This window comes from Schistocerca piceifrons, chromosome 5, assembly GCF_021461385.2.
Source record: "Schistocerca piceifrons isolate TAMUIC-IGC-003096 chromosome 5, iqSchPice1.1, whole genome shotgun sequence".
In the NCBI taxonomy this organism is placed as follows: Eukaryota; Metazoa; Arthropoda; class Insecta; order Orthoptera; family Acrididae; genus Schistocerca; species Schistocerca piceifrons.
In genome coordinates, this window is record NC_060142.1 from 311,741,713 (window position 1) to 311,769,546 (window position 27,834).

Sequence of the window (27,834 nt, forward strand, 5' to 3'; positions counted from 1 at the left end):
AATAATGCACCACACAGCTCTTATCTCTACTAAGCAAAGAATATCACAGGAAAACAGCTTACTTGGCCTACCTCCACTAACCTAAGTCACCCGACCGCCATCTCCTCCTACGAACCACCACCAACTTTTAATTTTTGTGGTAAACAAAATTCAGTTCCCATATGTCTACTAAGCTAACAAATTTTGTGAAAGAAAAGACACTTTACTAACTTCAATCACAAGACTGCCACCACCTCCAAAGGATTCGTGGGAAAAAGGACTTTATTTAAAGAATTCCATGTAGGTGTGTTCACCAAAAGGTCAGCACACCAACTGACTTAGTACACATCGCCACCACCAGAGAGCGCTCTCATCTGTGGCATAATCCAAGATTGCGTCACCCAGTGTATTCACCACGAGGTCTCTACTCCAACTGACTTAGTCACAACCTCACCACTAAAGGACACCAATGTGATGTCATCCAAGACAAGATGGCGACCGTGACGTCAATCAAGATGGCTGCACCCAGTGTATCCACCACATGGTGTAAGATTGTACACTTGGCCTACCTCCACTAACCGTACCCACCACCCCCCAGGAAATGGCGAGAAGTTCAAATTCCAACACGATAATGTGGCACACCTACGATAATGGCGGGAGAAACGGACTTGTCTTTATTATTATTTAAACAATATCATGCAGGTGTGTTCGCCACGAGGTCCGGACTCTAACTGGCTTAGTTCATATTCTCGTCAGCAGAGGGTGCCACCCTTACGTCAGAACATGACGCATGTACCGTTATTCAAGATGGCTGCACCCACTGTGTCCACCACCACGAGGTCCATAGTCTACTTCATATCACCTGCACCAGAGGACGCCACCGTGACGTCCACTTCCTTTCGCGCTACCTCACCGGCCCACATCAGTCCGACAGCTCACGTCGCAACCTTAGGTCTGCTGGCGCCAAAGTTGTTTGCTGAGCAGTGGAATCTGCCCTGATGTCACACAACCGCCGGTCCACCATACGGCTTGCTTGACGAAGAACGCTCTCGCTAAGTTAACTGACACAAGATCGTCCGTTCTCTCCCGTGCAGGCGCGCTTGCATGCGCACGCCTTATAACCGGACACGCGCCGCACCGCCGCCCCGCGGGCGTCCAAGGATTTACGTCACACACCCACCTCCATACACGCGTGAGACATAGCCTTCTGTAAATATGCTCATTTGTTGTTGATTAATACTGTCAATAATAGTAGTTACTTCCCTTGTAGAGCAAGTTTGTGTTTATTGTAGTCAGTTTTTAACATCTTCTTATTGTAGTAGCGGAACTTAGATAAAGTTGTTTTCTTGTTTCAATAACTGTAAAATTTTACCATGAGTGAGAAGTGTGTTCTTTGCCGTAGGTTCGTCAGTAGTGGATTGCGGTGTGAGACTTGTTCGAAGTATTTTCACTAGGGGGAATGCAGTGGGGAAGCCAGTGGGCATTCTGGTGAGATCCTCTCCTGGAACTGCAGGTTATGTAGCAAGAGTAAGTTGATAGAGGAGCAGGAGCGTAAGATCTGTGCCCTTCAGGTGCAGTTGAAAAACGCACAGGAGGAGCTATATAGGATGAGGAGGGAGAAGGGGGTTGGGGAATGGGAGCTGGCTGTTGGCAAGAGATCTGCTAGGAGAAGGAGACTTTCAGATAGTTTTACTATTGGTGTTTGTAATAGATATGACCAACTGTCAGAGTCTAGTGGAGAGGAATCTCTAGTAGCTGTAGATGTAGGAAGTATGCAGCAGACCTCAGCAGCTACGGTGGCTAAGACAGTTGCAAAGTCTAAGAGAAAGAAGAAGGTCCTGCTGTTAGGTAGTTCTCGTGGTAGAGGTGTAGGCCAGCAGTTGCAGGAAGTTTTGAGGAGTGAGTACCAGGTCACCAGCATTGTGAAGCCTAATGCAGGATTGGCTCAGGTGACTGTTAACATAGGAGGGTTATGTAGGGATTTTACTAAAGAGGATCAGGTAGTGATTGTGGGTGGGGCTGGTAATAGTATTGACAGGGATGGAAGTATGACATAGATGGTGACCTGGAAAAGATAGCCATTCAGACTGGCAACACGAATGTGCACTTCGTGGAACTGTTTCAGCGTCACGATCGGCCTCATCTTAATAAAGCCGTCAGGCGTAATAACATGAGACTTGGGGGTGCGCTGATGACAGAAGGCATGAGTCACATTTCAGTGGTGTCGGTGGAGTCTATCAGCAGGACGGGTTGCACTAGACATGGCCTGCGCCCCAACAGGTATGGAAAGGGGAGGTTGGCAAAGCTTATAGGTGACAGCATAGGTGGGGGTGGTGGGATCACTCATGGGAAAATTCCGGTAGTTGTGGGTGTCAGAGCTGTACCTTTTTTAGATTGAAGTCAGCTGAAAGGTATTCCTTCTTAAGGGAAGTCTCTCTAACAAAGAAACCACTTTCGACAAAGCTTAGGTATCCGATTAATGAGGGAATTAGTACATTTCATCAAAATATACAAGGTATTAGAGATAAAGTTAGTGAACTGCTTATAGATGTTGACTCTGATATTATTGGTATATCTGAACACTTCTTAAATAAGGAGATACTTCAGAGGCTTCCTTTACCAGGATACAGGTTGGCTGGCAGCTTTTCTAGGAGCTCTTTGCGGTGTGGGGGAGTAGCCATGTATGTGAAAAACGGTATCCCATTTGAGTCAATTGATGTTTCAATGTACTGCACTGAAAAGGTGTTTGAATGTTGTGCGGGTGTGGTTAAATTTAGTGGAGCTAAACTTCTTGCTGTTGTTATTTATAGATCCCCAGACTCCGATTTCACAACATTTTTGGTAAGCTAGAGGAGGTTCTTGGTTCACTTTATGGGAAATACAAAAAGTTAGTTATATGTGGTGACTTCAATATTAATTGTATAAGTATTGTGCAAGGAAAAGGATGCTGGTAGACCTCCTTAATTCATATAATCTTATGCAAACCGTATTCTTTCCAGCGAGAGTGCAAGGGAACAGTAGAACAACCATAGACTACATTTTTGTTCATTCCTCATTACTAGAAGGGCATTCTGTTAGCAGAAGGTGAATGGCCTTTCAGATCATGATGCATAAATTTTAATTCTAAAAGATTTTTGTGCTGCAACACATGTTAAATATAGTTACCAACTTTTTAGGAAAGCTGATCCAGTTGCTGTAGAGACTTATGTAAACCTTATCAAGGAACAAGAGTGGCAAGATGTTTATAGTGCTGATACAGTAGACGATAAATATAATGCTTTCTTCAAGACTTTTCTCGTGCTCTTTGAAAGTTGCTTTCCGTTAGGACGTTCAAAACAGGGTACTAGCACAAACAGGCAGCCTGGGTGGCTGACTAAAGGTATAAGAATATCTTGTAGAACAAAGTGGCAATTATATCAAAACGTTAGAAACAGTCACAATCTAAATGCAATAGCCCATTACAAACAGTATTGTAAGGTGCTTAAAAAGTTATTAGGAAGGCAAAAAGAATGTGGTATGCAGATAGAATAGCTAAGTCTCAGGATAAAATTAAAACCATATGGTCAGTCGTAAAGGAAGTGGCTGGTCTGCAGAGACAGGTCAAAGATATAGAATCAGTGCGTAGTGGGAATGTCCATGTTACTGATAAGTCGCATATATGTACAGTATTTAATAATCACTTTCTGAACATAGCAGGTGAACTAAATAGAAACCTAGTCCCAACAGGGAATCATATAGCGCTCGTAGAAAAAAGTGTTCCGAAACTGTTACCTGAAATGCTCCTCCATGATACTGACAAGAGGGAGATTGATTAATAATTAAATCATTAAAGACGAAGAATTCTCATGGATATGACGGGGTATCTAGCAGAATACTGAAGTATTGATCCATGTATGTTAGCCAGCTACGGCGGTCTCGCGGTTCTAGGCGCTCAGTCCGGAACAGCGCGACTGCTACGGTCGCAGGTTCGAATCCTGCCTGGGGCATGGATGTGTGTGATGTCCTTAGGTTAGTTAGGTTTAAGTAGTTCTAAGTTCTAGGGGACTGATGACCATAGATGTTAAGTCCCACAGTGCTCAGAGCCATTTGAACCATATATATATATATATATTTTTTTTTTTTTTTTTTTTTTTTTTTTTTTTTTTTTTTTTTTTTTTTTTTTTGCTCAGAGCCATTTGAACCATGTATGTTATTATGTTATCCCAGTACTTACCCATATCTGTAACTTTTCCTTTAGGAGTGGTCGATTTCCTGACCGATTAAAGTACTCGGTAGTGAAGCCACTTTAGAAAACGGGAGACAGGGATAATGTTGACAATTATAGACCTATTACGATTTCTGCTACATTCCGACACCAAACAATTTACAGTTAATGTCTCCCCTTGACGACTGTGCCTCACTATCTATATTGCATATAATTTTCCAAGTAAAAAATCGCTCACCGTTATCCATATACCCAATCTATACGTCCCTCACGATAGGACACACAGTCATCGTCTCTAGTCATTCCATAACATAAACAATAGTAACTTTACAATGCGATGTATACACAGTTCACGTAGTGTAAGCCACACTTTAAAATACAATATATGCATATTATGCATTAAAATACAATATATGCATATTCCCCCCATGAACCATGGACCTTGCCGTTGGTGGGGAGGCTTGCGTGCCTCAGCGATACAGATGGCCCTACCGTAGGTGCAACCACAACGGAGGGGTATCTGTTGAGAGGCCAGACAAACATGTGGTTCCTGAAGAGGGGCAGCAGCCTTTTCAGTAGTTGCAGGGGCAACAGTCTGGATGATTGACTGATCTGGCCTTGTAACAATAACCAAAACGGCCTTGCTGTTCTGGTACTGCGAACGGCTGAAAGCAAGGGGAAACTACAGCCGTAATTTTTCCCGAGGGCATGCAACTTTACTGTATGGTTAAATGATGATGGCGTCCTCTTGGGTAAAATATTCCGGAGGTAAAATAGTCCCCCATTCGGATCTCCGGGCGGGGACTACTCAAGAGGACGTCGTTATCAGGAGAAAGAAAACTGGCGTTCTACGGATCGGAGCGTGGAATGTCAGATCCCTTAATCGGGCAGGTAGGTTAGAAAATTTAAAAAGGGAGATGGATAGGTTAAAGTTAGATATAGTGGGAATTAGTGAAGTTCGGTGGCAGGAGGAACAAGACTTTTGGTCAGGTGATTACAGGGTTATAAATACAAAATCAAATAGGGGTAATGCAGGAGTAGGTTTAATAATGAATAAAAAAATAGGAGGGCGGGTAAGCTACTACAAACAGCATAGCGAACGCATTATTGTGGCCAAGATAGACACAAAGTCCATGCCTACTACAGTAGTACAAGTTTATATGCCAACTAGCTCTGCAGATGATGAAGAAACAGATGAAATGTATGATGAGATAAAAGAAATTATTCAGGTAGTGAAGGGAGACGAAAATTTAATAGTCATGGGTGACTGGAATTCGTCAGTAGGAAAAGGGAGAGAAGGAAACATAGTAGGTGAGTATGGATTGGGGGGAAGAAATGAAAGAGGAAGCCGCCTTGTAGAATTTTGCACAGAGCATAACTTAATCATAGCTAACACTTGGTTCAAGAATCATAAAAGAAGGCTGTATACCTGGAAGAATCCTGGAGATACTAAAAGGTATCAGATAGATTATATAATGGTAAGACAGAGATTTAGGGACCAGGTTATAAACTGTAAGACATTTCCAGGGGCAGATGTGGATTCTGACCACAATCTATTGGTTATGAACTGCAGATTGAAACTGAAGAAACTGCAAAAAGGTGGGAATTTAAGGAGATGGGACCTGGATAAACTGAAAGAACCAGAGGTTGTACAGAGTTTCAGGGAGAGCATAAGGGAACAATTGAGAGGAATGGGGGAAAGAAATACAGTAAAAGAAGAATGGGCAGCTCTGAGGGATGACGTAGTGAAGGCGGCAGACGATCAAGTAGGTAAAAAGACGAGGGCTAATAGAAATCCTTGGGTAACAGAAGAAATATTGAATTTAATTGATGAAAGGATAAAATATAAAAATGCAGTAAATGAAGCAGGCAAAAAGGAATACAATCGTTTCAAAAATGAGATCGACAGGAAGTGCAAAATGGCTAAGCAGGGATGGCTAGAGGAAAAATGTAAGGATGTAGAGGCTTGTCTCACTAGGGGTAAGATAGATACTGCCTACAGGAAAATTAAAGAGACCTTTGGAGAGAAGAGAACCACTTGTATGAATATCAAGAGCTCAGATGGAAACCCAGTTCTAAGCAAAGAAGGGAAGGCAGAAAGGTGGAAGGAGTATATAGAGGGTTTATACAAGGGCGATGTACTTGAGGACTATATTATGGAAATGGAAGAGGATGTAGATGAAGACGAAATGGGAGATAAGATACTGCGTGAAGAGTTTGACAGAGCACTGAAAGACCTGAGTCGAAACAAGGCCCCAGGAGTAGACAACATTCCATTAGAACTACTGACGGCCTTGGGAGAGCCATTCATCACAAAACTCTACCATCTGGTGAGGAAGATGTATGAGACAGGCGAATTACCCTCAGACTTCAAGAAAAAAAATAATAATTCCAATCCCAAAGAAAGCAGGTGTTGACAGATGTGAAAATTACCGAACTATCAGTTTAATAAGTCATAGCTGCAAAATACTAACGCGAATTCTTTACAGACGAATGGAAAAACTGGTAGAAGCGGACCTTGGGGAAGATCAGTTTGGATTCCGTAGACTTATCTTAGAAGAAAGATTAAGAAAAGGCAAACCTACGTTTCTAGCATTTGTAGACTTAGAGAAAGCTTTTGACAATGTTAACTGGAATACTCTCTTTCAAATTCTGAAGGTGGCAGGAGTAAAATACAGGGAGCGGAAGGCTATTTACAATTTGTACAGAAACCAGAGGGCAGTTATAAGAGTCGAGGGGCATGAAAGGGAAGCAGTGGTTGGTAAAGGAGTGAGACAGGGTTGTAGCCTCTCCCCGATGTTATTCAATCTGTATATTGAGCAAGCAGTAAAGGAAACAAAAGAAAAATTCGGAGTAGGTATTAAAATTCGTGGAGAAGAAGTAAAAACTTTGAGGTTCGCCGATGACATTGTAATTCTGTCAGAGACAGCAAAGGACTTGGAAGAGCAGTTGAACGGAATGGACAGTGTCTGGAAAGGAGGATATAAGATGAACATCAACAAAAGCAAAACGAGGATAATGGAATGTAGTCTAATTAAGTCGGGTGATGCTGAGGGAATTAGATTAGGAAATGAGACACTTAAAGTAGTAAAGGAGTTTTGCTATTTGGGGAGCAAAATAACTGATGATGGTCGAAGTAGAGAGTATATAAAATGTAGACTGGCAATGGGAAGGAAAGCGTTTCTGAAGAAGAGAAATTTGTTAACATCGAGTATAGATTTAAGCGTCAGGAAGTCGTTTCTGAAAGAATTTGTATGGAGTGTAGCCATCTATGGAAGTGAAACATGGACGATAACTAGTTTGGACAAGAAGAGAATAGAAGCTTTCGAAATGTGGTGCTACAGAAGAATGCTGAAGATAAGGTGGGTAGATCACGTAACTAATGAGGAGGTATTGAATAGAATTGGGGAGAAGAGAAGTTTGTGGCACAACTTGACTAGAAGAAGGGATCGGTTGGTAGGGCATGTTTTGGGGCATCAAGGGATCACAAATTTAGCATTGGAGGGCACCGTGGAGGGTAAAAATCGTAGAGGGAGACCAAGAGATGAATACACTAAGCAGATTCAAAAGGATGTAGGTTGCAGTAGGTACTGGGAGATGAAGGAGCTTGCACAGGATAGAGTAGCATGGAGAGCTGCATCAAACCAGTCTCAGGACTGAAGACCACAACAACAACAACAACATATGCATATTCTACACAAACAGCGCACTTATCTTTTATATCTGTACAGCACACGAAAAAATTATCTTATGCCCACTCTCACACTGCCTGTATGTCATGATGCTCCCCCAGTCCTAGGGAAGCACTGCCATCCTGTTCTTTCTTTCTACAGACGCTACACTCAACAGTAATAAACTATTTTCCACTGATGACCGTTTTGCACCGACAGTTAAACATCGCAATGTTGTCTACGGGTCATCCAGTACATATCAGACCCACAGGAATATTGGAACATCAAACCGATCTCCAACAAGGGAATATATCACCGAGTATCGTCTTGACCTAGTAAACATGCAATTCATATCCCTCACCATACCAAATCATCCCCTTTACATCAGCGAACCGAAGTCACTCTCAGAACTGATGTGCAAGGAGAGGGGCGTCTCCCCACAGCATAAACGCATTACAGTTTCCGCTTTGTTGCTCGCATTTCTACAGACATCTCCAGACTCGTCGATTACAAGAACACCCATATTTTTGCTATAATATTATACCATTTTAGCTGTACTTCTCGTTATCAAGCACCAGGCAGCATCCTACCGATCACTCACGCAACATAATTCTGAAAGTATAGACTGGGAATTATTTACAAAAACGAAGCTTTAGCTAACTGGAGCCTGCTCTAGACAGCTCAATAACTAGAAACGAACATGTAATCCAACATCGTGACAAAGTCAGTGAATTTTGAAAGTCATTCGGCTAAGGAACGCGGAATGTGACCGGTATTGGCAACTCACTCACACTGCTAGATATTTATCCAGTATGTGTAACGTATTCTGCCTAGATACCATGTCAGAGGTTCCGTTATATATCCACTCACTTACAGGCGATGACTGATTGACAAGTATCACAAACAGCAGTAAATCGTATCCTTATTGAGGCCGTAAGAAATGTACACTAGCTTTTCACACCTCTAGTATTACGCTATCCGCTAGAAATGATGTTGATGATTTGCAATCAGGTCCTCCCATTCAGCCACATACCTGTGCCGGATCACAGCCACAAGTGAATCATATCTCTCGCGCTCTCATATCTCGAAACGAGTCACCTTCTTCGAACCTGTCTGCTACAGTAAAAATCTAACATGGTCTTAATGAGTCCCTACACATCTTGCAACTGCTTCCATTTCTACAGCTTTGCGCATGTGATCATGCCATTTTAAGACGGAACTGAGCAGAAGTCGGACAAAGCCGTATTCACCACCTTCTTCAGCCCGTCTAGAGCGAACTGAGTTACTGCGACATGACCGTGTTTTGACCATTCGGCGGAAATGCGCGCATTGTGGTGTGTTCCCAAACTACATACAAGTACTACAGATCCGCGTCCATTCAAAGCTATAAGCCCAACATGCTATCATCGTTATATCTACCCCCAGCAGTCAAAATTAACAACTATAGAAGCTCAAATAACTTCATACAATACAGAACTCACATAGAAGCCATTACTCGTGCGATGACACAAAGCTGCGTTGGGACTCCGGCGCGGAGAGAGAGAGAGACAGATAGAGAGAGAAAGAGAGGTATCGCTATATTTCCCAGAATAGCACAGCGTGCAGCCTTCCAGGCATTCCTAATGGCGTACTTCGTCCGTCACTGAATTTACTTGTCAAACTACTGCTGCTACTGCTCCCTGTGTGGAACAAACCTGTTAAATACACAGGTATTGATACACTACAGAGGGCAGTTTAGTCACCTCTACTCTGGGAGAACGCCCCCTGTAGTCCCATTTAGTTGTTTGAAATACGGTTTTCTAACACGCTTTCTACAATGCCAAACATTTCTTTTTTCTGCCACGACTTTGAGGTCTATGTCAGATTTTAAACTGGCATTAAGACGCTCTGATCCACAACCTCTCACAGATAGCTAGGCATCACACTATGTAAATCATATTCTTACCACGGACAGCACAACACTGAATTATTTTTAAATAAAACACACTTACAACATAAGGAAACTAGAAGAGTTGGGCAGCATTGTGGAGGGTTTCCAAACTACCGTCCGAAAGTGATTCATGACCTCTACATTTAAATTCATATGTCACGGTGACAGAATAGATGATGGCTCAGTGTCCCATTTCGAGTTATTCGTAATTTTGCACACATGTACGCTATCTCTGTTTAGCTGCTAGCAACCCTCAGAAGTTCTCACCCATCGACAAAACTTCTTCCCCAACTCAAACAAGCTATGTCACTCATTCATTATGTGGTAACCAATGAGCGGATGTGTTGGAAAAGACACCGTCGATGTACTGTAATATTAAGCAACAGCAGGTGATATGAAGTAGACTATGGACCTCGCAGTGGTGGACACAGTGGGTGCAGTCATCTTGAATAACGGTACATGCGTCATGTTCTGACGTAAGAGTGGCACCCTCTGCTGACGAGAATATGAACTAAGCCAGTTGGAGTCCAGACCTTGTGGCGAACACACCTGCGTGATATTGTTTAAATAATAATAAAGACAAGTCCGTTTCTCCCGCCATTGTCGTAGATGTGCCACATTATCGTGTTGGAATTTGAACTTCTCGCTATTTCCTTGGGGGGGGGGGGGGGGGGGTTAGGTTAGTGGAGGTAGGCCAAGTATACAATCTTACACCACGTGGTAGATACACTGGGTGCAGCCATCTTGGGATTGACGTCACAGTCGCCATCTTGGATGATGTCACACTGGCGTTCTCTAGTGGTGGGGTTGTGTACTAAGTTAGTTTGATTCCAGACCTCGTGGTGAATACACTGGGTATTGCCATCTTAGATTACGTCATAGATGAGAGCACTCTCTGGTGGTGGCGATGTGCACTAACTCAGTTGGAGTGCTGACGTTTTGGTGAACACACCTGCAGGGAATTGTTTAAATAAATTCTTATGTCCAAGTCCTTTTCCCACGAAACCTTAGGAGGTGGTGGCAGTCTGTTGACTGAGGTTAGTAAAGCGTCTTTTCTTTCACTCCATTTTGTTATCTTAGTAGACATATGGGAATTGAATTTTCTTTACCACAAAAATTAAAAGTTGGTGGCATTTTGTAGGAGGAGGTGGTGGTCGGGTGACTTAGGTTAGTGGAAGTAGGCCTAGTGAGCTATTTTCCTGCTATTTTCTTTACTTAGTAGAGATAAGAGCGTTGTGGTGCATTATTCTGTTCGAATTTGAACTTGCCGCCATTTCTAGGGGGCTGGGGGTTACGTTAGTGGATGTAGCCTAATTGGTCTATTTTCCCACCATTTTCTAGGGAGTTGGGGGTTATCCCAATTGGTCTATTTTCCCGCCATTTTCGTGGTGTGACGCATTATCCCGCTGGAATTTGAATTTTGCACCAATTTTTTTTTTTTTTTTTTTTTTTTTTTTGAGGGATAGGTTAGTGGAGGTAGCCCAGTTGTCCTATATTCCCGCCAACATTGAAGCTTCCCACCAAAATCCGCCATGTTGGATGACGTCGTGCACTGTTGCCAAGTCTACACACCGCCATCTTGGATGACGTCATTGCTGCCATCTTATATACATCTGGCAGCAATGGAATGTGGGGCAACACACAGGTAGTGGTACTACTACCAGGTTCCCCAACTAAACTAAGAGAAATGCTTTTGTGTCCCAACATAGATCATTTCAGAGTCGCCATAAATGTTGTGCTCGTTCTAAAATCGTTTTGAAAGCCTGAGACTTCGCTAAAAGCACTGCAAGCTGAGGCACGAAAATACCTGACGGCTCCATTTATAGCGTCTGGTCCACATTGAACATGGAAACTCACGAATTTTTACTGTCGTTATTCCTGTTCAAAATGGGCGTTTATGAGACTGTTGTAATGCATTGGCCCAGGCGACCAAGATTTGTCTCATGCCCCCTACCCCTGCTGTGGCAAGAGGCATTATCACGTAGCTCCAGGTAGGCTGTTTTCTTGCCTCTTCGACCGAATGCTTTGTCTCCACACCGGTGCAAGAAATTTTGGGTACAGAACTCTGCTCCAAGTAAGTGCTTCGAGGTGTTCTTTTACCTAACTGCCGCACGTTCCTTTCAAGCCCCAAACGTCTACTGCAAGATTTATTGTTAAATGACCAAATTGCCTTGTTGCTCTCAACTCAAGGAAAATTTTACTTGAGGGACAGCCATCATAAAGCTGACACATGCATTAACAGTATACACACTTTCATCAATGCCTGCTTATGCTGATAATTACATGTCGTCTCACAAACACAATTTCTTGGTTGAAAAATCAACATTAAATTGTAGCCTTGAAGACGGAGAATAGTGAGAGAGTGACGTCCTCCCTCACTCCTAATAAACGCAATTTGATAATAAATGAAAAGCACCAGTTTGCTTTTGTTCTACAATATTGGATTTTTCCTTTATTACTATTTTATTCTCTTACCTAGTACAACAAGGATGGGCTGTCACCAGTATATTGCTGCTCTTCGGTCTAAGGCGTTTATGAAATAAAGAATTATTCAAAATTATCAAGCCACTTCAAGAGACTGAAAAAATGTTTGTATTGAAGTAAGGTATTATCTGATTGTATGTATGGAAACAGGAACTCAAGAATTTTTTGTTATAGCGTTCATCGGCATGGCAGGTAGGCCAACGAAAAAGTCCATAACATCAGTGCATCAGAAATACAGGACCACATTTAACAAGGCTTCACCTACCTGAGAATCCATTTACTAGTTGATGCAGAATTTCAAAGAAACAGGATAACTTTGCCAGAAGAGAGGATGACCGTCAACATCTGATTAACAAGTCGAACGGATCAGGGAAAGTTTCCTCAGAATACCACAGAAATCGACGTCAGGTGCCACGTGTGAGCTACGAATTCGACAACCAACTGTTAAGAGAGTGCTGAGAAAACGCCTGAGTGAAACTGTTGGATCCGCCAGAGGTGGACATCGAGGCACAGGCGGGTGCTTAGACAAATCGCAGAAATGATTAAACAACACACGTAACTTGAATAGCACCGTCTTTATTTAACGACAGCCAGCAAGTCTCGGAGAGTCCATTAATCACGGACTTTTCGTCATGAATGATCATGCTACAGAAGTCCGCTATTAACAGCTGACGCTTCGGCTTCTTTGAGCACTTGTACACTGTGCTGGCCCCTTACGGCGTCTTCATATGGCTGCTTGGTGGTAGCGCTGCCTGCGGCGTACAGCCGGAGGTGTGGCTTCCAGATGGCCATGGATTGATGAGGCCGTCAAATGTTTGCTGCCAACCTCGGGATGCTTTCTGCCTGGTATCGATACTGAACAACACCACAGAAACCACGTCGGTTTCAGTTGCTCCATTACATATGGTGACAATGAATTTGGAAACAGTTTTGCACTGATATATGGCAGTTAATGATAAAGGAAGAGTTCACCTGCAGGTTTATTTTCAATGATGAGGTTACCTTTCACCAGAACGGTGCAGGAAACTGGCACATTGTGCAGATATGACGTGCGGAGAATCCCCACATTATTGTCAAATGTCCGTGGATCCACAAAGTTTGTCAAAGTTAAAATTTTATGGACTTGTATGTGGTGTTTCGATATGAATTCGAAAGCGTGGTGTAATCTCTTTAACTGTGTAGCTAAACACTCACCTCCACTTCCCGCTAGGAGCACCCGCGTTCCCCAATGTGCTGATTCAACGGAGTTGCGCAAGAGTTTGCTCTCAGGCGTTCGCCACTAACAACAGTAGATTAGCCATCCAGACACAACTATTGTCTGTCATATGGCACTTGGATGCTATCGGCATTTGTCGAAGCTGAATATGGAGTGAGTATGTGTTTCTCTATTCTAGCAATGTACATGCCAAAGGAACACGTCGCTCTCATTTAGTAGAGGACGGCCTGGCAAATTTCTCTGCAATTTGTGTCTGCGGAATTCACGGGCGAACTGAGATTAGTTAGCTGTAGTCATCAGCACTTGTTGGACTTATTTAGTAGGCATCTTAGTATGTTTACTCTACGAAGAATTATTCGGACCTACCCACAGTGTCGCAGGGTTCTTTCAGCTATGGATGTTGTATTGTTGTAAGTCTGTGTTAGCCCAGTTTTTAATTAGAAAGTTTGCCAGTTCCAATTCGCTTACTATGCAACAACAGTATATGCCACAGTTATTCGGGACAGGTTGCCTAGTTCCTGTCTATTCAGTTTGAGCCGTATTATTATTTACGATTATTGTATGTTCTGGTTATATGAAATTTATTTTATACTCAGGATTCATGTAAGTTCAGTTTTACTACCTGTTGTTTATAGTTTACATGCGGACGTTGTAGTTTAAATTTTATTTATACCTTCCCTTACTGAAAGAGCCTAAGTTACCAATACTAAAAATCAAACTACGTACATTGTAACATTCTCTCGCGGCTGAGATTTGCGTTAAGACTAATTCTATGTGTATCTGTTTGCTCCTAATCTCTTTAACGAGACAATCGCTACCTGTTTAAGAGAGGTCAAATAATGTTTCTGCTGATTTACGCGCAGGTTGTACATTACATTTATAATTGCTCATTGCCTGTTGTGAGCTGGTGTGCTTACAGTTGTTATCTAAAGTGTTATATAAATTTTTGTTGATGCTTGATGAATTACTCTGGAACACACGTTAACTGAAATGTATTCCTGACTGTTGTAGTAGTACTTGAATTCATACAGTTGTTTGTTAACAGAATCCTTTGAGAGATGTGAAACTCTACGCAACGTCACGCTATGAAATCTCAAATTAACACTCATAAAATTTGAAATACTAAATGCTTTATGCCGATTTCCTTGAATTTTTATTAAAAACTGCATTCATTTAAATTCAACGAGTTAAATAATTAATAATAATAGTTTACACAACTCGCTGCATAAGGTCAGTTTATCTTTTCTGGGTGACATATTGTATTTTTCATACCCTGGGACCTTGACATTCCCATCTCCTCGCTTGCAACCATTTACATTTCTTCTTTACCGAGTTGACTATCCATGAACATTTTTATATGGACCTGCTTCAGCCGTGGCTCCTACTGCAATTGCAAGAGGACAGTGATAACATTTTCCATCAGTAAAATGCTCGATTATAGTTCCATAATGATAGTTCTGGCCATGATGAATTAGTAGTGTATGACCTGGCAATCTGCAATGTCTGGCATGGCGTCCGTTTTCACCGGACAGACGCTGTGTGATTTTTACCTGCCGAGTTACACTGAAGACACTGTTTTTACGCCTCCGCTTACCCACAACATAGTAGATTTACCAGGAACTATTATGGCTGTTGAGCTTGACATCGATTCAGATGCTTTGGGACGAGTGTGGGCCTAATTGGCCTGTAGACTGGATACATACAGAACGACGAACGGGTCACACATTGGACATTTGTGAACATGTTACAAAAAACGCCATGAGTTTCGGTTTCCATACATGTAATCATATGACACCTTAGATCAATACAAACATTTTGCACTTTCACCTGCAAGTATCTAGATTATTATGAATAGTCCTGTACATATAGACAGCTTTTAAAAATTAAAAGTATGATTATGCATGAGCCCTCCCGGTTAGCCGTGCAGTCTAAAGTACTGCTTTCCGGGGAGGGGGGTAGCGTGCCGGTCCCCGGCACGAATCCAAAAATGGCTCTGAGCACTATGGGACTTAACATCTATGGTCGTCAGTCCCCTACGCTTAGAACTACTTAAACCTAACTAACCTAAGGACAACACAACACCCAGTCATCACGAGGCAGGCACGAATCCGCCCGGTGGATTAGTGTCGAGGTTCAGTGTGCCGGCCAGTCTGTGGATGGTTTTCAAGGCAGTTTTCCATCTGCCTCGGCGAATGCGGACTGGTTTCCCTTATTCTGCCTCAGTTACATTTTCTCCGCGTACGCGTGCACCGTAATTACTCTACCACGCAAATATTGAGGTTACACTCGTCTGGAATGAGACGTTCCAGGGGGAGTCTACTGGGAACCGAACCGCACAATAACTCTGGGTTCAATTTGGGGCGGCGGTGGGGTGAGTGGACTGTTGTAGCCTGTTGTGGGGTTGTGAACCACTGCGGACTACGGCGGAGACTAAGCCTCTCCGTCGTTTCTGGGTCCCCAGTTCCATACAATACAATACAATACAATGATTATGTATATATTTTTAGGATTGTTTTAGAATTGTTGGTACAGTGAAGATTTGAAGTAAAATATAACTATCTTTCTTAAAATACAGGATGTTTATAATTAAATTGTCGCTACTTGAGCAGGTTTAGACGGAAAACTGTTTACTGTATGGGTGACCAACTTTATAGTAATGGTGGGCAGACTGTGCGCTGCAGAGCCTGGCGTTGTCAATAGCGTTAGTGTCACGACCTGTTGTTAGGCAACGGTACTTGTACGGCGGCGTAGGACTGAAACATGAGCTCACTGTACATTGCAGTTGCTGGCTCCAACATGGGACTGGACAAGCTGCGTAGGGCTTTACTAGCAAAGCTGTTTCATTAAAACAACGGTAACTGTACTGCTACTCTTCGCGAGTATCGACGCATTAAAGGAATGCAGTGAGGTTCTCTTTTGACATCAGGGTTGAAGAACATCATTCGGAATTTGGAATTAAGTGACTTGTTGGGAATGGCTACTGGGAGAGTCCGACGGCCAATAGCAGGAAAGAAATTGTTGAAGAAGTTGAGAATGCTGGACTTATTGTGCCATCTTCAAGCAGTGGACGAACTGTGTCACGACAGCTGAACATTCGAAGGTCCGCAATTCAAAAAGTGTTGCAAACAATTGTGAAACGGCAACTCTAGTGAGGTTCCGGGCTGTCGTACAAGCGGATGGTCATCCAATTGCCGGCCAGAGTGCCCGAGCGGTTCTGGGCGCTACAGTCTGGAGCCGAGCGACCGCTACGGTCGCAGATTCGAATCCTGCCTCGGGCATGGATGTGTGTGATGTCCTTAGGTTAGTTAGGTTTAATTAGTTCTAAGTTCTAGGTGACTGGTGACCTCAGAAGTTAAGTCGCATAGTGCTCAGAACCATTTGAACCATTTTTTGTCATCCAATTGAGCAACGTTTATAGCTTGGAACGTAAACAGGGAACGCAATTAACAAACGTTGCACTCTCATATGGAAATTAAAATAGGTTTCTTTGATACTTTATTCGTTCTCTGCCGCAAGACCGTACAAATGCTTCTACAAAGTTTCATTGTTCTAGTTTTATTGTCCAACGATCACTCGTTTCTCATGAGGGCTCTCTCAAATAGCGGAAGTTTGGTTATAACTACCCTGTACAATCAACTGACGATAGCTTTTGTAAAACGGAGTGTTGTGCCTTACAAAGTTACTGGAAATCAGTAACAGGTGAGGAGGATTGTTGAAGGAAGAATGTTTCAAAAATGGTGTGGAACGGAAGAGAGGGAAGAACTAAGCATTTTGAAAGGAAGAGAGGAAAGCAGTGAGTGGAGCTGAAGAAGTGCTCTGATATGGAGAGGAAGAGGAAAGCTGGCCGGATTTCATTAGGCAGCGGGAGATGGTTAAAGTTTCGTTACGACAGGGTGTTGATGTAAGGCTGGCAGGGCGTGAACTTTTTTTATCCTAGTTGTTCTTGCATCCCGTCACCTCTTATAAGACAGGGGTGTGCTGTAAGCAGTACATTTTATTTTTTGGTGACCTTTACATAGATTTTAGATTGTTGACTTTCTTATTTTTCATTGAAAACTTGAGACCTCAACAGTAAATTAAAAACACTAAAATATGTATTTAAAATATGTTTTAGAAAACCATGACCTTCGTAGAAGAACATCTTCACTTTCAAGGGTGTGGACGTGGAGGAGGTGATTAGTGTTTAGCTTCCCGTTGACAACGAGGTCATTAGGGACGGAGCACAAGCTTGGGTTAGGGAAGGATGAGAAAGGAAATCGACTGTGCCCTTTCTGAGGAACCATCCTGCCATTTGCCTGATGCGATTTAGGGAAATAGTGGAAAATCTAAATTAGAATTGCCGGACGAAGGTTTGAACCACCATCCTCCCGAATGCGAGTCCAGTGTGCTAACTACTGCTCCACCTCGCTCGGTGGGTGTGGACGTAAGTATAGGGTCCATTGATCGTATCTATCGAGACGAAGTTACGTAGCGGGGTGGTATGGTCGAAGACATAAGGGGATATGGAGTTTTCATAGTATGAAAGCTTTCACGACCGGATGACATATCTTCTGGTAAACCTTCCGGGATGTAAGGTCGTGGTCCATGAAATTCTTCAGCTCCTAATGTTTCGTCCAAAGCTGCGCTGGACATCTTCAGAGGGGTGTTTCTCCTCCGGTGAGTCTTGCCGACTGACGGGTCGGACGTCTGAGAGCGACTTATATATCGTAGAAAGTGGGCGTGACCAGAGTTACAAGTGATATGCAGAGATAATCTTTGTCAGAGATAAAACTTAACTATCGATCGTAATCTCGTCACGGATAAAACTGTCTAGCAATTCTGTAGTGCTACTGTCCAAATATCACTAAGTTTCATGGTCTCTTCTTTCCGATTAAAATTATCCCTATGTTTATATATTTCAATTGCTTCTCTACAAAGCCGTGGGTAATAGTTCGTCGTCGTAGATAAAATTTTTGTTTCGGGAAACTTCACTTGATGATTTCCTGGCTGAAAAGCGTGTTCTGCTACAGCCGAGTTATCTGTTTCTCCTAATCGGCAAAGACTTCTGTGTTCTTTTAACCGTGTATTTACGCTTCTTTTTGTTGTTCCAACATAAACTTTACGACATGTACACGGAATTTTATATACGCCACTGGCTGATAGAGGAGCGCGTTTATCTTTTACAGACCGAAGAACATGACAAATTTCCTTCGTTGGTCTAAAAACAGGTCTAATATCATGTTTACTTAAAATCTTTCCAATCTGATCCGTTACTTTCTTTATAAAAGGGAGAGAGACTGTATTCTTCCATCGTTTTTCGGACTTGTCCTTAAGCTTTTTGTTGTTTGGGTGCAGAATTCTGCTTACTTCTTTCTTTGAGTAGCCATTTTTCTCAAAAGCGTGCTTCAGATGTTTTAATTCGTCGTCTAGATACTCCAGCGTGCAAATCCGTCTGGCTCTGTCAACGATACTTGTAATCACACCTCTCTTTTGTTTTGGATGGTGGTTAGAGTTTTTATGTAAGTATCTGTCTGTGTGCGTTATTTTTCTAAAAATCTGTTGTTTCAATCTTCCATCCGTCTGTCTCATAACTAAAACATCCAAAAACGGTATTTTGTTATCATTTTCTCTCTCCATGGTAAACTGGATTCGTGGATTTATATTATTAAGGTAATCAAAAAATTCGCCTAAGGCTTCTCTACCATGTGGCCAGACCACAAATGTATCGTCTACATACCGATACCAGCGAGATGGTTTCTTATCTGCTTTTTCCAAGGCTGACTGTTCGAATTTCTCCATGTAGAAATTAGCTACTGCAGGACCCAGTGGGTTACCCATTGCTACGCCATTAAGTTGTTCATAAACTTCATTATTCCACTGGAAATGACTGGAAGTAAGACAATTTCTGAAAAGAGCAGTCAGATCTTCTGGAAAAATATCCGTTATAAAACCCATAACTTCATTAACTGGAATCATAGTAAATAAAGATACTACGTCGAAACTTACTAAAATATCTTCAGGAGTCAGAATTAAACCTTCAGTTTTCTCTATGAAATGACGTGAGTCCTTTATATATGAGTCAGTTTTTCCAATATATGGTTGTAAACGAGTTTTCTGTTGAATGGTTCGTAACTGGAATTTTCATGTTATTTTCCACTCAAGTGTAGCCCCAAACATTTTAATGTGGTGGTTAGATGGATAGTATTGCCACAAATGGTCAGGTAAGAGTCATGGAGGCGGAAGATGAAGGTGGTTGATGCTGTAATTATTACTGGGGATTGGGAAGGATTTATCTTGAAGAGCTGAGGAGTTTAATCACAGGAACTAAAATGCTTAGAGTAGAGTTGGAGGAATAGTTGATATGTCTGGAGTGTAGGAAAGCAGTGTCATCAGAATACTGAAGGTGGTAAACATGTGGAAGTTGTTTGACCAAATTGGCAGTACAGAGAATATAGAGGACATTAGTCTTGGGGCACACGTGCACCAGAAGGTAAGGAATAGATGTTATCACTGGCAGATTTGGGTCTCTTAGATAGTAACGCTATAATAAGGACAAAGGTAATAGGAAGTACATGGTTCTTGAGTTGGAAGAGGAGACAGGAATGCCATGCTCAGTCATAACATTTTTCGAGACGACTGGACACGAAAATTGTGGAATTCGTGCTGTTAAGTTGATGTGTTACGGGATACGTGAGAAATGGAGGTTGGTCATCAGAGAATAAGAGGGAAAGTGATTTTATTTAGTTTTATATTGCAGTTACTTACATCTCCCCTCCACCCTTAACCATTCTTCAGCCACTGATTTTTATAAACTAGTAACCTTGAAGTAAAGTGGTTTATGAAGTTAAAATACAAATGAAGATGCTTATCAAAAGGATGATAGTGATGTGCTATTTACTCTCAACTATAGCAACAGTGGTGTGATGCGTGCGTGCAGCGCTGTATGTGGTGTTTGGAATAAAGAAGGTGTTGAGGACGATGTTGGATAGAAAAGGATAAAGGATATCCTTGTGGGAAGGAACTGATAGCTGGAAAGTTGGTCTCAATGTAGGAGTGCGATGCCAGTCGGCCAAGCAAAGGGTAGGCTGTAGCTTCGTTTGGGATAGGATGGGTAGGATAATGTGTGGGGTAGTTTTCTGGGATGGATCCACAGTCTGGGACAGACAGACAAATGAATTCCATTGGGAAAGGGTATGGAGTGAATAGAAATGGAGGCAGGGTGGAGCTGTTGACAGAGGAACAATGGCGGATCGGAGTTCTTGGATGGGAGAGAATACAAGGCGACAGAACTCAAATTCACTGGAGGCATGCTTGAGGAGCTGTGAAAATTTGATTAACTGTCGAAGGAGACAAGTAGGTAATGGTGGTCAGATACAGAAGGCAAAGCGTAGTGCATGGCATTCCAGGATATGGTGGGAGTGGTTGCGTTTAGGAGGAATGGAAGTCCATGCATCATTGACATAGGTAAGTATGAGGATCTTGTAGGTATGGAGAACAAAAGAGGGTTCAGTCCTCATGTTTGGATGTTGCCAGTTTTATTGTGAGGTTTCATTTGGATGGTTAGTAGATAATAGGGATTATAAATTATTTTCGGATGATGTTAGTCCAAGATATTTTAGTGTTTTAGTTAGGGTGTTGGAAAAGTGAGGATTGTGAGGTACTGGGGATGGAAAGCACATGTTGTTTTACTTTGCCTGGGTTTTGTAGGCTACACACGGAAAAGAAAGTTTTGGGTACAGTTGAAGGGATCGTTGCGGCAGCTGAATGGTAGGATGGGTGTTGAGGAAGGCACTGTCATCAGTTTTCTGGAAAAGATACAACAGTAAGAGATAGTTTTGGGACACTGGCTGTGCACAGATATGTGATATGTAAATGATTAGCGTTGCAGAGCATACGCACAAGGTTGGCGACGGTGGCGGCACCTACAACGTGCAGACATGAGGAAAGTTTCCAACTGATTTCTCATACACAGAGAGCAGTTGACCGGCCTTGCCTGGTGAAACGTTGTTGTGTTGCCTCGTGTAAGGAGGAGAAACGCGTACCATCACGTTTCCGAATTTGATAAAGGTGGGATTGTAGAATATCGCGATTGCGGTTTATCGTATCGCGACATTGCTACTCGCGTTGGTCGAGATCCAATGACCGTTAGCAGAATATGGAATCGGTGGGTTCAGGAGGGTAATACGGAACGCCGTGCTGGATCCCAACGGCCTCGTATCACCAAAAGTCGAGATGACAGGTATCTTATCCGCATGGCTGTAACGGATCGTGCAACCACGTCTCGATCCATGAGTCAACAGATGGGGACGTTTGCAAGACAACAATCATCTACAAAAACAGTTCGACGACGTTTGCAGCGGCATGGACTATCAGCTAGGACACCATGGCTGCGGTTAACCTTGACGCTGCATCACAGACAGGAGCGCCTGCGATGGTGTACTCAACGACGGACCTGGGTGCACGAATGGCAAAACGTCATTTTTTCGGATGAAACCAGGTTCTATTTACAGCAGCATGATGGTCGCATCCGCGTTTGGCGACATCGCGGTGAACGCACATTGGAAGCGTGTATTCGTCATCGCCATACTGGCGTATCACCCGGCGTGATGGTATGGGGTGCTATTGGTTAGTGGACATTACATTTCAGATGTGTTACGACGCGTGGCTCTACCCTTCATTCGATCCCTGCGAAACCCTACATTTCAGCAGGATAATTCACGACCGCATGTTGCAGTTCCTGTACGGGCCTTTCTGGATATAGCGCATCCTCCAGATCTCTCACCAATTGAAAACATCTGGTCAATGGTGGCCGAGCAACTGGCTCGTCACAATACGCCAGTCACTACTGTTGATGAACTGTGGTATCGTGTTGAAGCTGCATGGGCAGCTGTACCTGTACACGCCATCCAAGGTCTGTTTGACTCAATGCCCAGCCGTATGACGGCCGTTATTACGGCCAGAGGTGGTGGTTCTGGGTACTGATTTCTCAGTATCTATGCATCCAAATTGCGTGAAAATGTAATCACATCTCACTTCTAGTATAATATATTTGTCCAATGAATGCCCGTTTATCATCTGCATTTCTTCTTGGTGTAGCAATTTTAATGGCCAGTAGTGTACATAAGATGAGAAAAAATACGTGGACTGTTTTTCGTTTTTAAATTAAAAAAAGGTTGAAGCTGTCCAGCTGAACGGAAAAACAATATATACAATTTAAAAACACAGTTGCAGCCTGGTGGGCTTCATCTATTGAAAAGCACTGAAGCATGCACTGTCACTTAAAATCTGAAAGACCCACACTGGGTGAGAAGTATTCTGTTACGAGTGAATATGTTCCATTGGGTTGGGGGTGTGGTAAACAGATAGTGGTCTGATAGGTAGGAAAGCTATGCAGATGATAATTAGGAGTTGTGTTGAGTAGTGGGAATACAGACAGTGAGAAAGGATAGAGGGTGAGGATTATTGTGGTGTCTGGAAAGGTAGTGGTTACAAAAGAAAAGGGATGTGGACGGATGGAGACAGAAAGGGAGATAGGAGGCATGATGTGGAGTGGGATGAGTGGGGAAGAGTTCACATTAGGAGAGATAAGCATGGGGGCATGTCTCTTTATCCAGGAGAAGGAGTTGGTTGAAGCGGCTTTGGGACAGGAAATGGAGTAGGTATAGGGATGGCGATATGTATTAAAAAACTAAAACCCCCTCGATTGCGAAAAAAGCACCTAGTGTTAAGTGCTAACCCAGGTTTCGGCTTAGATAACTACACCTTCTTCAGAACAACAATAAAACCCACAAGTGCCTAAGAAGACCATTGTCAACGATTAAAAGAACACCATAGCTGCTGTACATTTATAAACGAAAAAGCAAAGGAAAACACAAACAGTACATATGTACAAAGTTGTGTTTTACTTTTCTTTTTTGTTTATAAATGTATAGCTATGGTGTTCTTTTAATCATTGACAAAGGTTTTCTTAGGCACTTGTGGGTTTTATTGTTGTTCTGAAGAAGGTGTAGTTATCTACGCCGAAACCTGGGTTAACACTTAACACTGGGTGCTTTTTTCGCAACCGAAGCGGGTTTTTAGTTTTTTAATATATTAACCAACGATTGCTGGCGCGCTGAGATGTTGAAGGTTCTTAAACGGCGATATGTGTTTGTAAAGGCCCGGCAACATTCCAGGGTTGTTCATGATTTGAACTGGATTGTAAAATAGCGAGCCACAATAGAGATTCGAGAGGGAAATTCTTGGATGAAAAGCGATAAGAAGATAAAAAATAGTCCTCGAACTTAGTGAACCTACGGTATGCTACACACTTCGTGGGGCAGCCCGCAAGCGGAACTGGGCGTGAGCACGAGCAGGTGCTCCGAGTCTCCCCGCCAGGTGCGACGACAGCGCTGCCGGCGGCGGGCGCCGAAGACGGGCGGGGCCGCCACGCCGACGGCGACCCTGGCGGTGGGCCGCGCAGGCGGCGTCCGGTCGATACGGGGTGCGCGGCGCGGCGCACGATTGGCCGCGGTGGGTCCGGCGCCGGCGCTGCGCGCTGCTACATTATTAAGCGCGGCGGCGCGCGCGGCGGCGGCAGTGCGAGGCTGGCAGCGAGCGGCGATGGGAGGCCGAGGGCGCCGGCCCGGGCTGCGGCTGCGGTTGCGGGCGCGCGCCACGGCGCGACTCTAGCCAGCGCCAGCGGACTGCGGCCGCCATGCGGGCACGGGGACGCCGCCGCTGAAGGCCCGGAGCCATGACCGCCGCGCCCGCGCCGCTGCTGCTGCTGCTGCTGCACGCCTGCCTGCTGCTCGCCCTCGTCTGCAAGCCAGGTCAGTCCCCCCGACCCGGGGCCGCACCGCACCGCGCCTCTGGGAGCGGACGCTGCCGCCCGGCTCTGGACCCGACGGCTTACTGAGTGCCCTAGTGTTCACCGAGGCGGATCTCCACTCTAGCACAGCGACGCCACACATCTATACTCGGAATATCGTCGTAATGTGCATCGCCGAGGGACCTTTTTATTGTACCACACACTCTCCTTATCCAGTCCCACATAATGGAAGTGATTAACAGCTAGCTGAAACTTATAACAGTGTACACTCCGTAAAACAGCTGACATACCTAACCAACAGACCCGACGCAGTGAATTGTACTCTCCAATGTTTCCTCAACCTTATGGAGTGGAAGGTCCTAAGCATCACAAGAGAACCTCTGTGCGATATTTGCGAAAGGAGCCGTCTAGACCGCCTACTACATTTTCATTTATTGTGACGTTTCGACTATTGCCACCGTCAGAGCGAAATTTAGAACACATATAACAATCCCCACTTTATGATGCAAAGAAAAGTACACTCCTCTTCGATATAGCTGTTATTACATCAAACTTTTTTTCACGAATTCTATGTTTCGAACTGATGATGGAAGTAGCTGAAACGTCGTAATAAGTGAGAATATATCAGCCAGTCTCGACGGCTTTATTCAACAACAAAAAATTCTCAATGATAGAAAATTGTTTACCGACTTTGTTTTGTTTATTAATGATTCTCTGTGGCGTCTGGATGGACTGGAGAAGAAATTGTGGTAAACTGAAGCTTTTCTGTAATCTTTGAAGGGTGGTCGGGCAGGGCAGTTGGAAGACTGCTGCACGCGAAAGGCAGGTATCTTCGTTTGCATCTTGCATCTGTTGCCAATTTTAACATGTCACGAACGTTCATAGCATCGTATAATCCTCTAGGGATTGTAAGGATGCCCTCCCAAAAGTGCAGTTATTTATATAATGGCACAATTTATCTTCACGGGCGGTATAGAGCGACCTGCAGAGAGCATAAAAAATTTCGTGGAGTAAACACTGAAGCCCAGCTTCTGGAATCTGCTAAACAAAGTTGTATGGATACCTCATATTTGATCTACGTGCAATACACTTTTCACACGTCATGCTATACCTATGTACTGTTAAGCTTACGTATGTCTTGGTACACCATAAGCGGTACATCAGTCCTCAGTTTAATGATAATTCTGAAGAAGACAGATTGTTCGAGGCGTGATGCGTCGCATCTAAAACCATACCGTCTCTTGTAACTGAAATGGGATAGATCTTTTGTTATCACACCCTTTCATATGTACATTTGGATGGTCCTGGACTGGACTGTTTTATGATTACACAAAGAAAATGTCCCTGGAGTCAAGCTCCAGTAGGATATGGATGCCAAATAAAGAAAATGTCATGTCGCTCTCTCTGCAGACATCTTCCGCGGTCACACCCTCCGCCATGGACGCACTGCTGCAAACTCCCAACGTTTTAGAGCTACAAAAAGAAGAGACGATTTAATTGTGAAATTATCTGCCAGTCTTGCACTTTACACAAATCACGAATTTATTATAAAGCCACCAAACTGAAAACGTGTATGTATTTCAGTTAAGCGCTGCTGTAGGCCACACTAAGGTGTAACAAGGATGGTCAGAGAACATCAGTGGTAATCGATGGAACAATGGCAATGTTATTATCTCGGATAAATTTGGAAAACTCAATTCAACAGTTCGACTACATATCTTGTATTTGTTTCATTCGAATAAATGAGAAACACTAGGTTGTGTACCAAGGTGTGAGTTATCTCTTGGTCTTTACTCTGATAGAGCAGCGCAGGAAGTGGTTAATACTGATACAAAGCTCTGTCTAGATTGCAGAATTCTGTGAGTTGTGAAGCAGTGGAGTATACGTGTAGATACATGGGTGTTTCCGTACTATGCTTCACGATGAAGTAAATAGTGCATGCACGATTCTTCTGGTCGCAGCTGTAAGATCGGCAGCACAGCAACAGATTCTTCTATTCGTTTTTGGAGACAGAATTCGTAGAGTCAAAGCAAAAGAGAATGATAATCAGCATTCTCCTCGAATTTCAGATTGAGGTTGTATGCGCTTATAGGCCTGCGCAGTTACCCTGTATCCCAAAGATATTGTGTCGTATTTTAATATGGGAAATGTGCTGCATGTGGATCTCCTGCAAATCTATAAACTGAAGAATTAATCCTGCATTAAGTGAAATGTTAGAATTCTGTTTTTTCAGTCGTGCACAACATACCCACGCGGAAATTATATGATAGATTTTGTGCAGGATATGAAGTACAACTCTGTTTCATCCAGCAGCACATTGATAATCGTGTGTAGAACTGAGAGTATAGCTTGCGACGTCAGATTCGCGTTGTTCGCCTACAGACCGAAATGACCATTGAATCCCTGGAGTAGAAACATGCGTTCAAAGCAAAGTGCGCAATTTAACAGCTTTAATGAAAATTACAGAAGGCTATAATGAATAAAATAATTATATGTTTCACCCGCATAAATTATGGCAGGTGGAGTGATGCATTCTTAATCTTTTTGATAACGTCTATAATAGAGACGCCAGAACAACAGAAGTAGTTCTCAGTTGGAACCCTTTCTGAATCCCCTGGCGTTTAACTACGACATTTGAAATGCGGATACAAATCAAACTGAAACGCGAAACATCAGAATTATGCACTCTGGAATATTTAGGTACAATTCTACTGTAACTTATTCAGTTTCTTTCAGTCAGTAGAGTATTTCTATTATTATTTTTTATTTGAATTAACAATTCTTTTTTCATTGATACCCTTTGCGCCTAGCTTAGAATAATAATTCTGCGAACGTTCTTCGTCAAACTTTTTCCCTACTTTTTGACCAGCACCTAGCACCTTTACTTTTTTCTTCAGGGGCTGTTGGTGTGGAAAAGTAGCTTCTGCAAAGAGATTTACAGGTGCATGCGTGCATTCGAAAGCGATTCTTTCTCAGCTTAGTGTTCGTATTGCAATATTGCATCGTTTTGAGAACTGAGGCTGCAATTGGCTACCTTTTAAACTCAGACCGTTGGCAACACTGAAGCCACATCTGTTGGTTTATTTAAAAACCTGTCGGAAAACAAAGTTGTGGGATAAAACAGTCACCCCGTGTGGAAGGCGAGTTTTAGAGCCTGTGCTCTTCGTTTAGTGTCAGTTGTTAAGGCCTCTTCCACAACGTAACAGTTTCTCCCTGGACAAACCGTGAAGAAGGAACTGGGAGGAGACTGCAGAAAGCTAACGCGCTCAGTCGGTCCATGATGTCAAGATGGATAGAACAATTGGCAGTGCACTGATGATAAAAGACAGCGATCCAGATTCGGTTCCGGCACCGACACACAGTTTTCGCTATACACGAGCAAAATAGCGCACACGCCAGTGAAGAACAGAACATTGCTGTCTCAATACGTAGCACTTTGGCATCATTTCCTGTCACTTTCTTGAGTATTTGCCTATTTCTCATTCACTTTAAGGTACTGTAAGTCTTTCATTGTAATATCTAAGTTTCGTCATCTGCAGAGTTCCTCTACAATACACTGTT

General features: G+C 43.1%; 1 protein-coding gene across 1 annotated transcript in view; it reads left to right on the forward strand.

Annotated features, from left to right (window-relative positions):
• Nucleotides 1–24,194: 24,194 nt before the first annotated feature.
• LOC124798447 (acetylcholine receptor subunit beta-like 1) overlaps nucleotides 24,195–27,834 on the forward strand; it is an 873,603-nt gene continuing 869,963 nt past the window's right edge. The window contains exon 1 of the mRNA XM_047261865.1: nucleotides 24,195–24,274. Coding sequence (XP_047117821.1) covers nucleotides 24,199–24,274 — 76 coding nt within the window. The 5' untranslated portion in view covers nucleotides 24,195–24,198. The remainder of the gene's footprint in view (nucleotides 24,275–27,834) is intronic.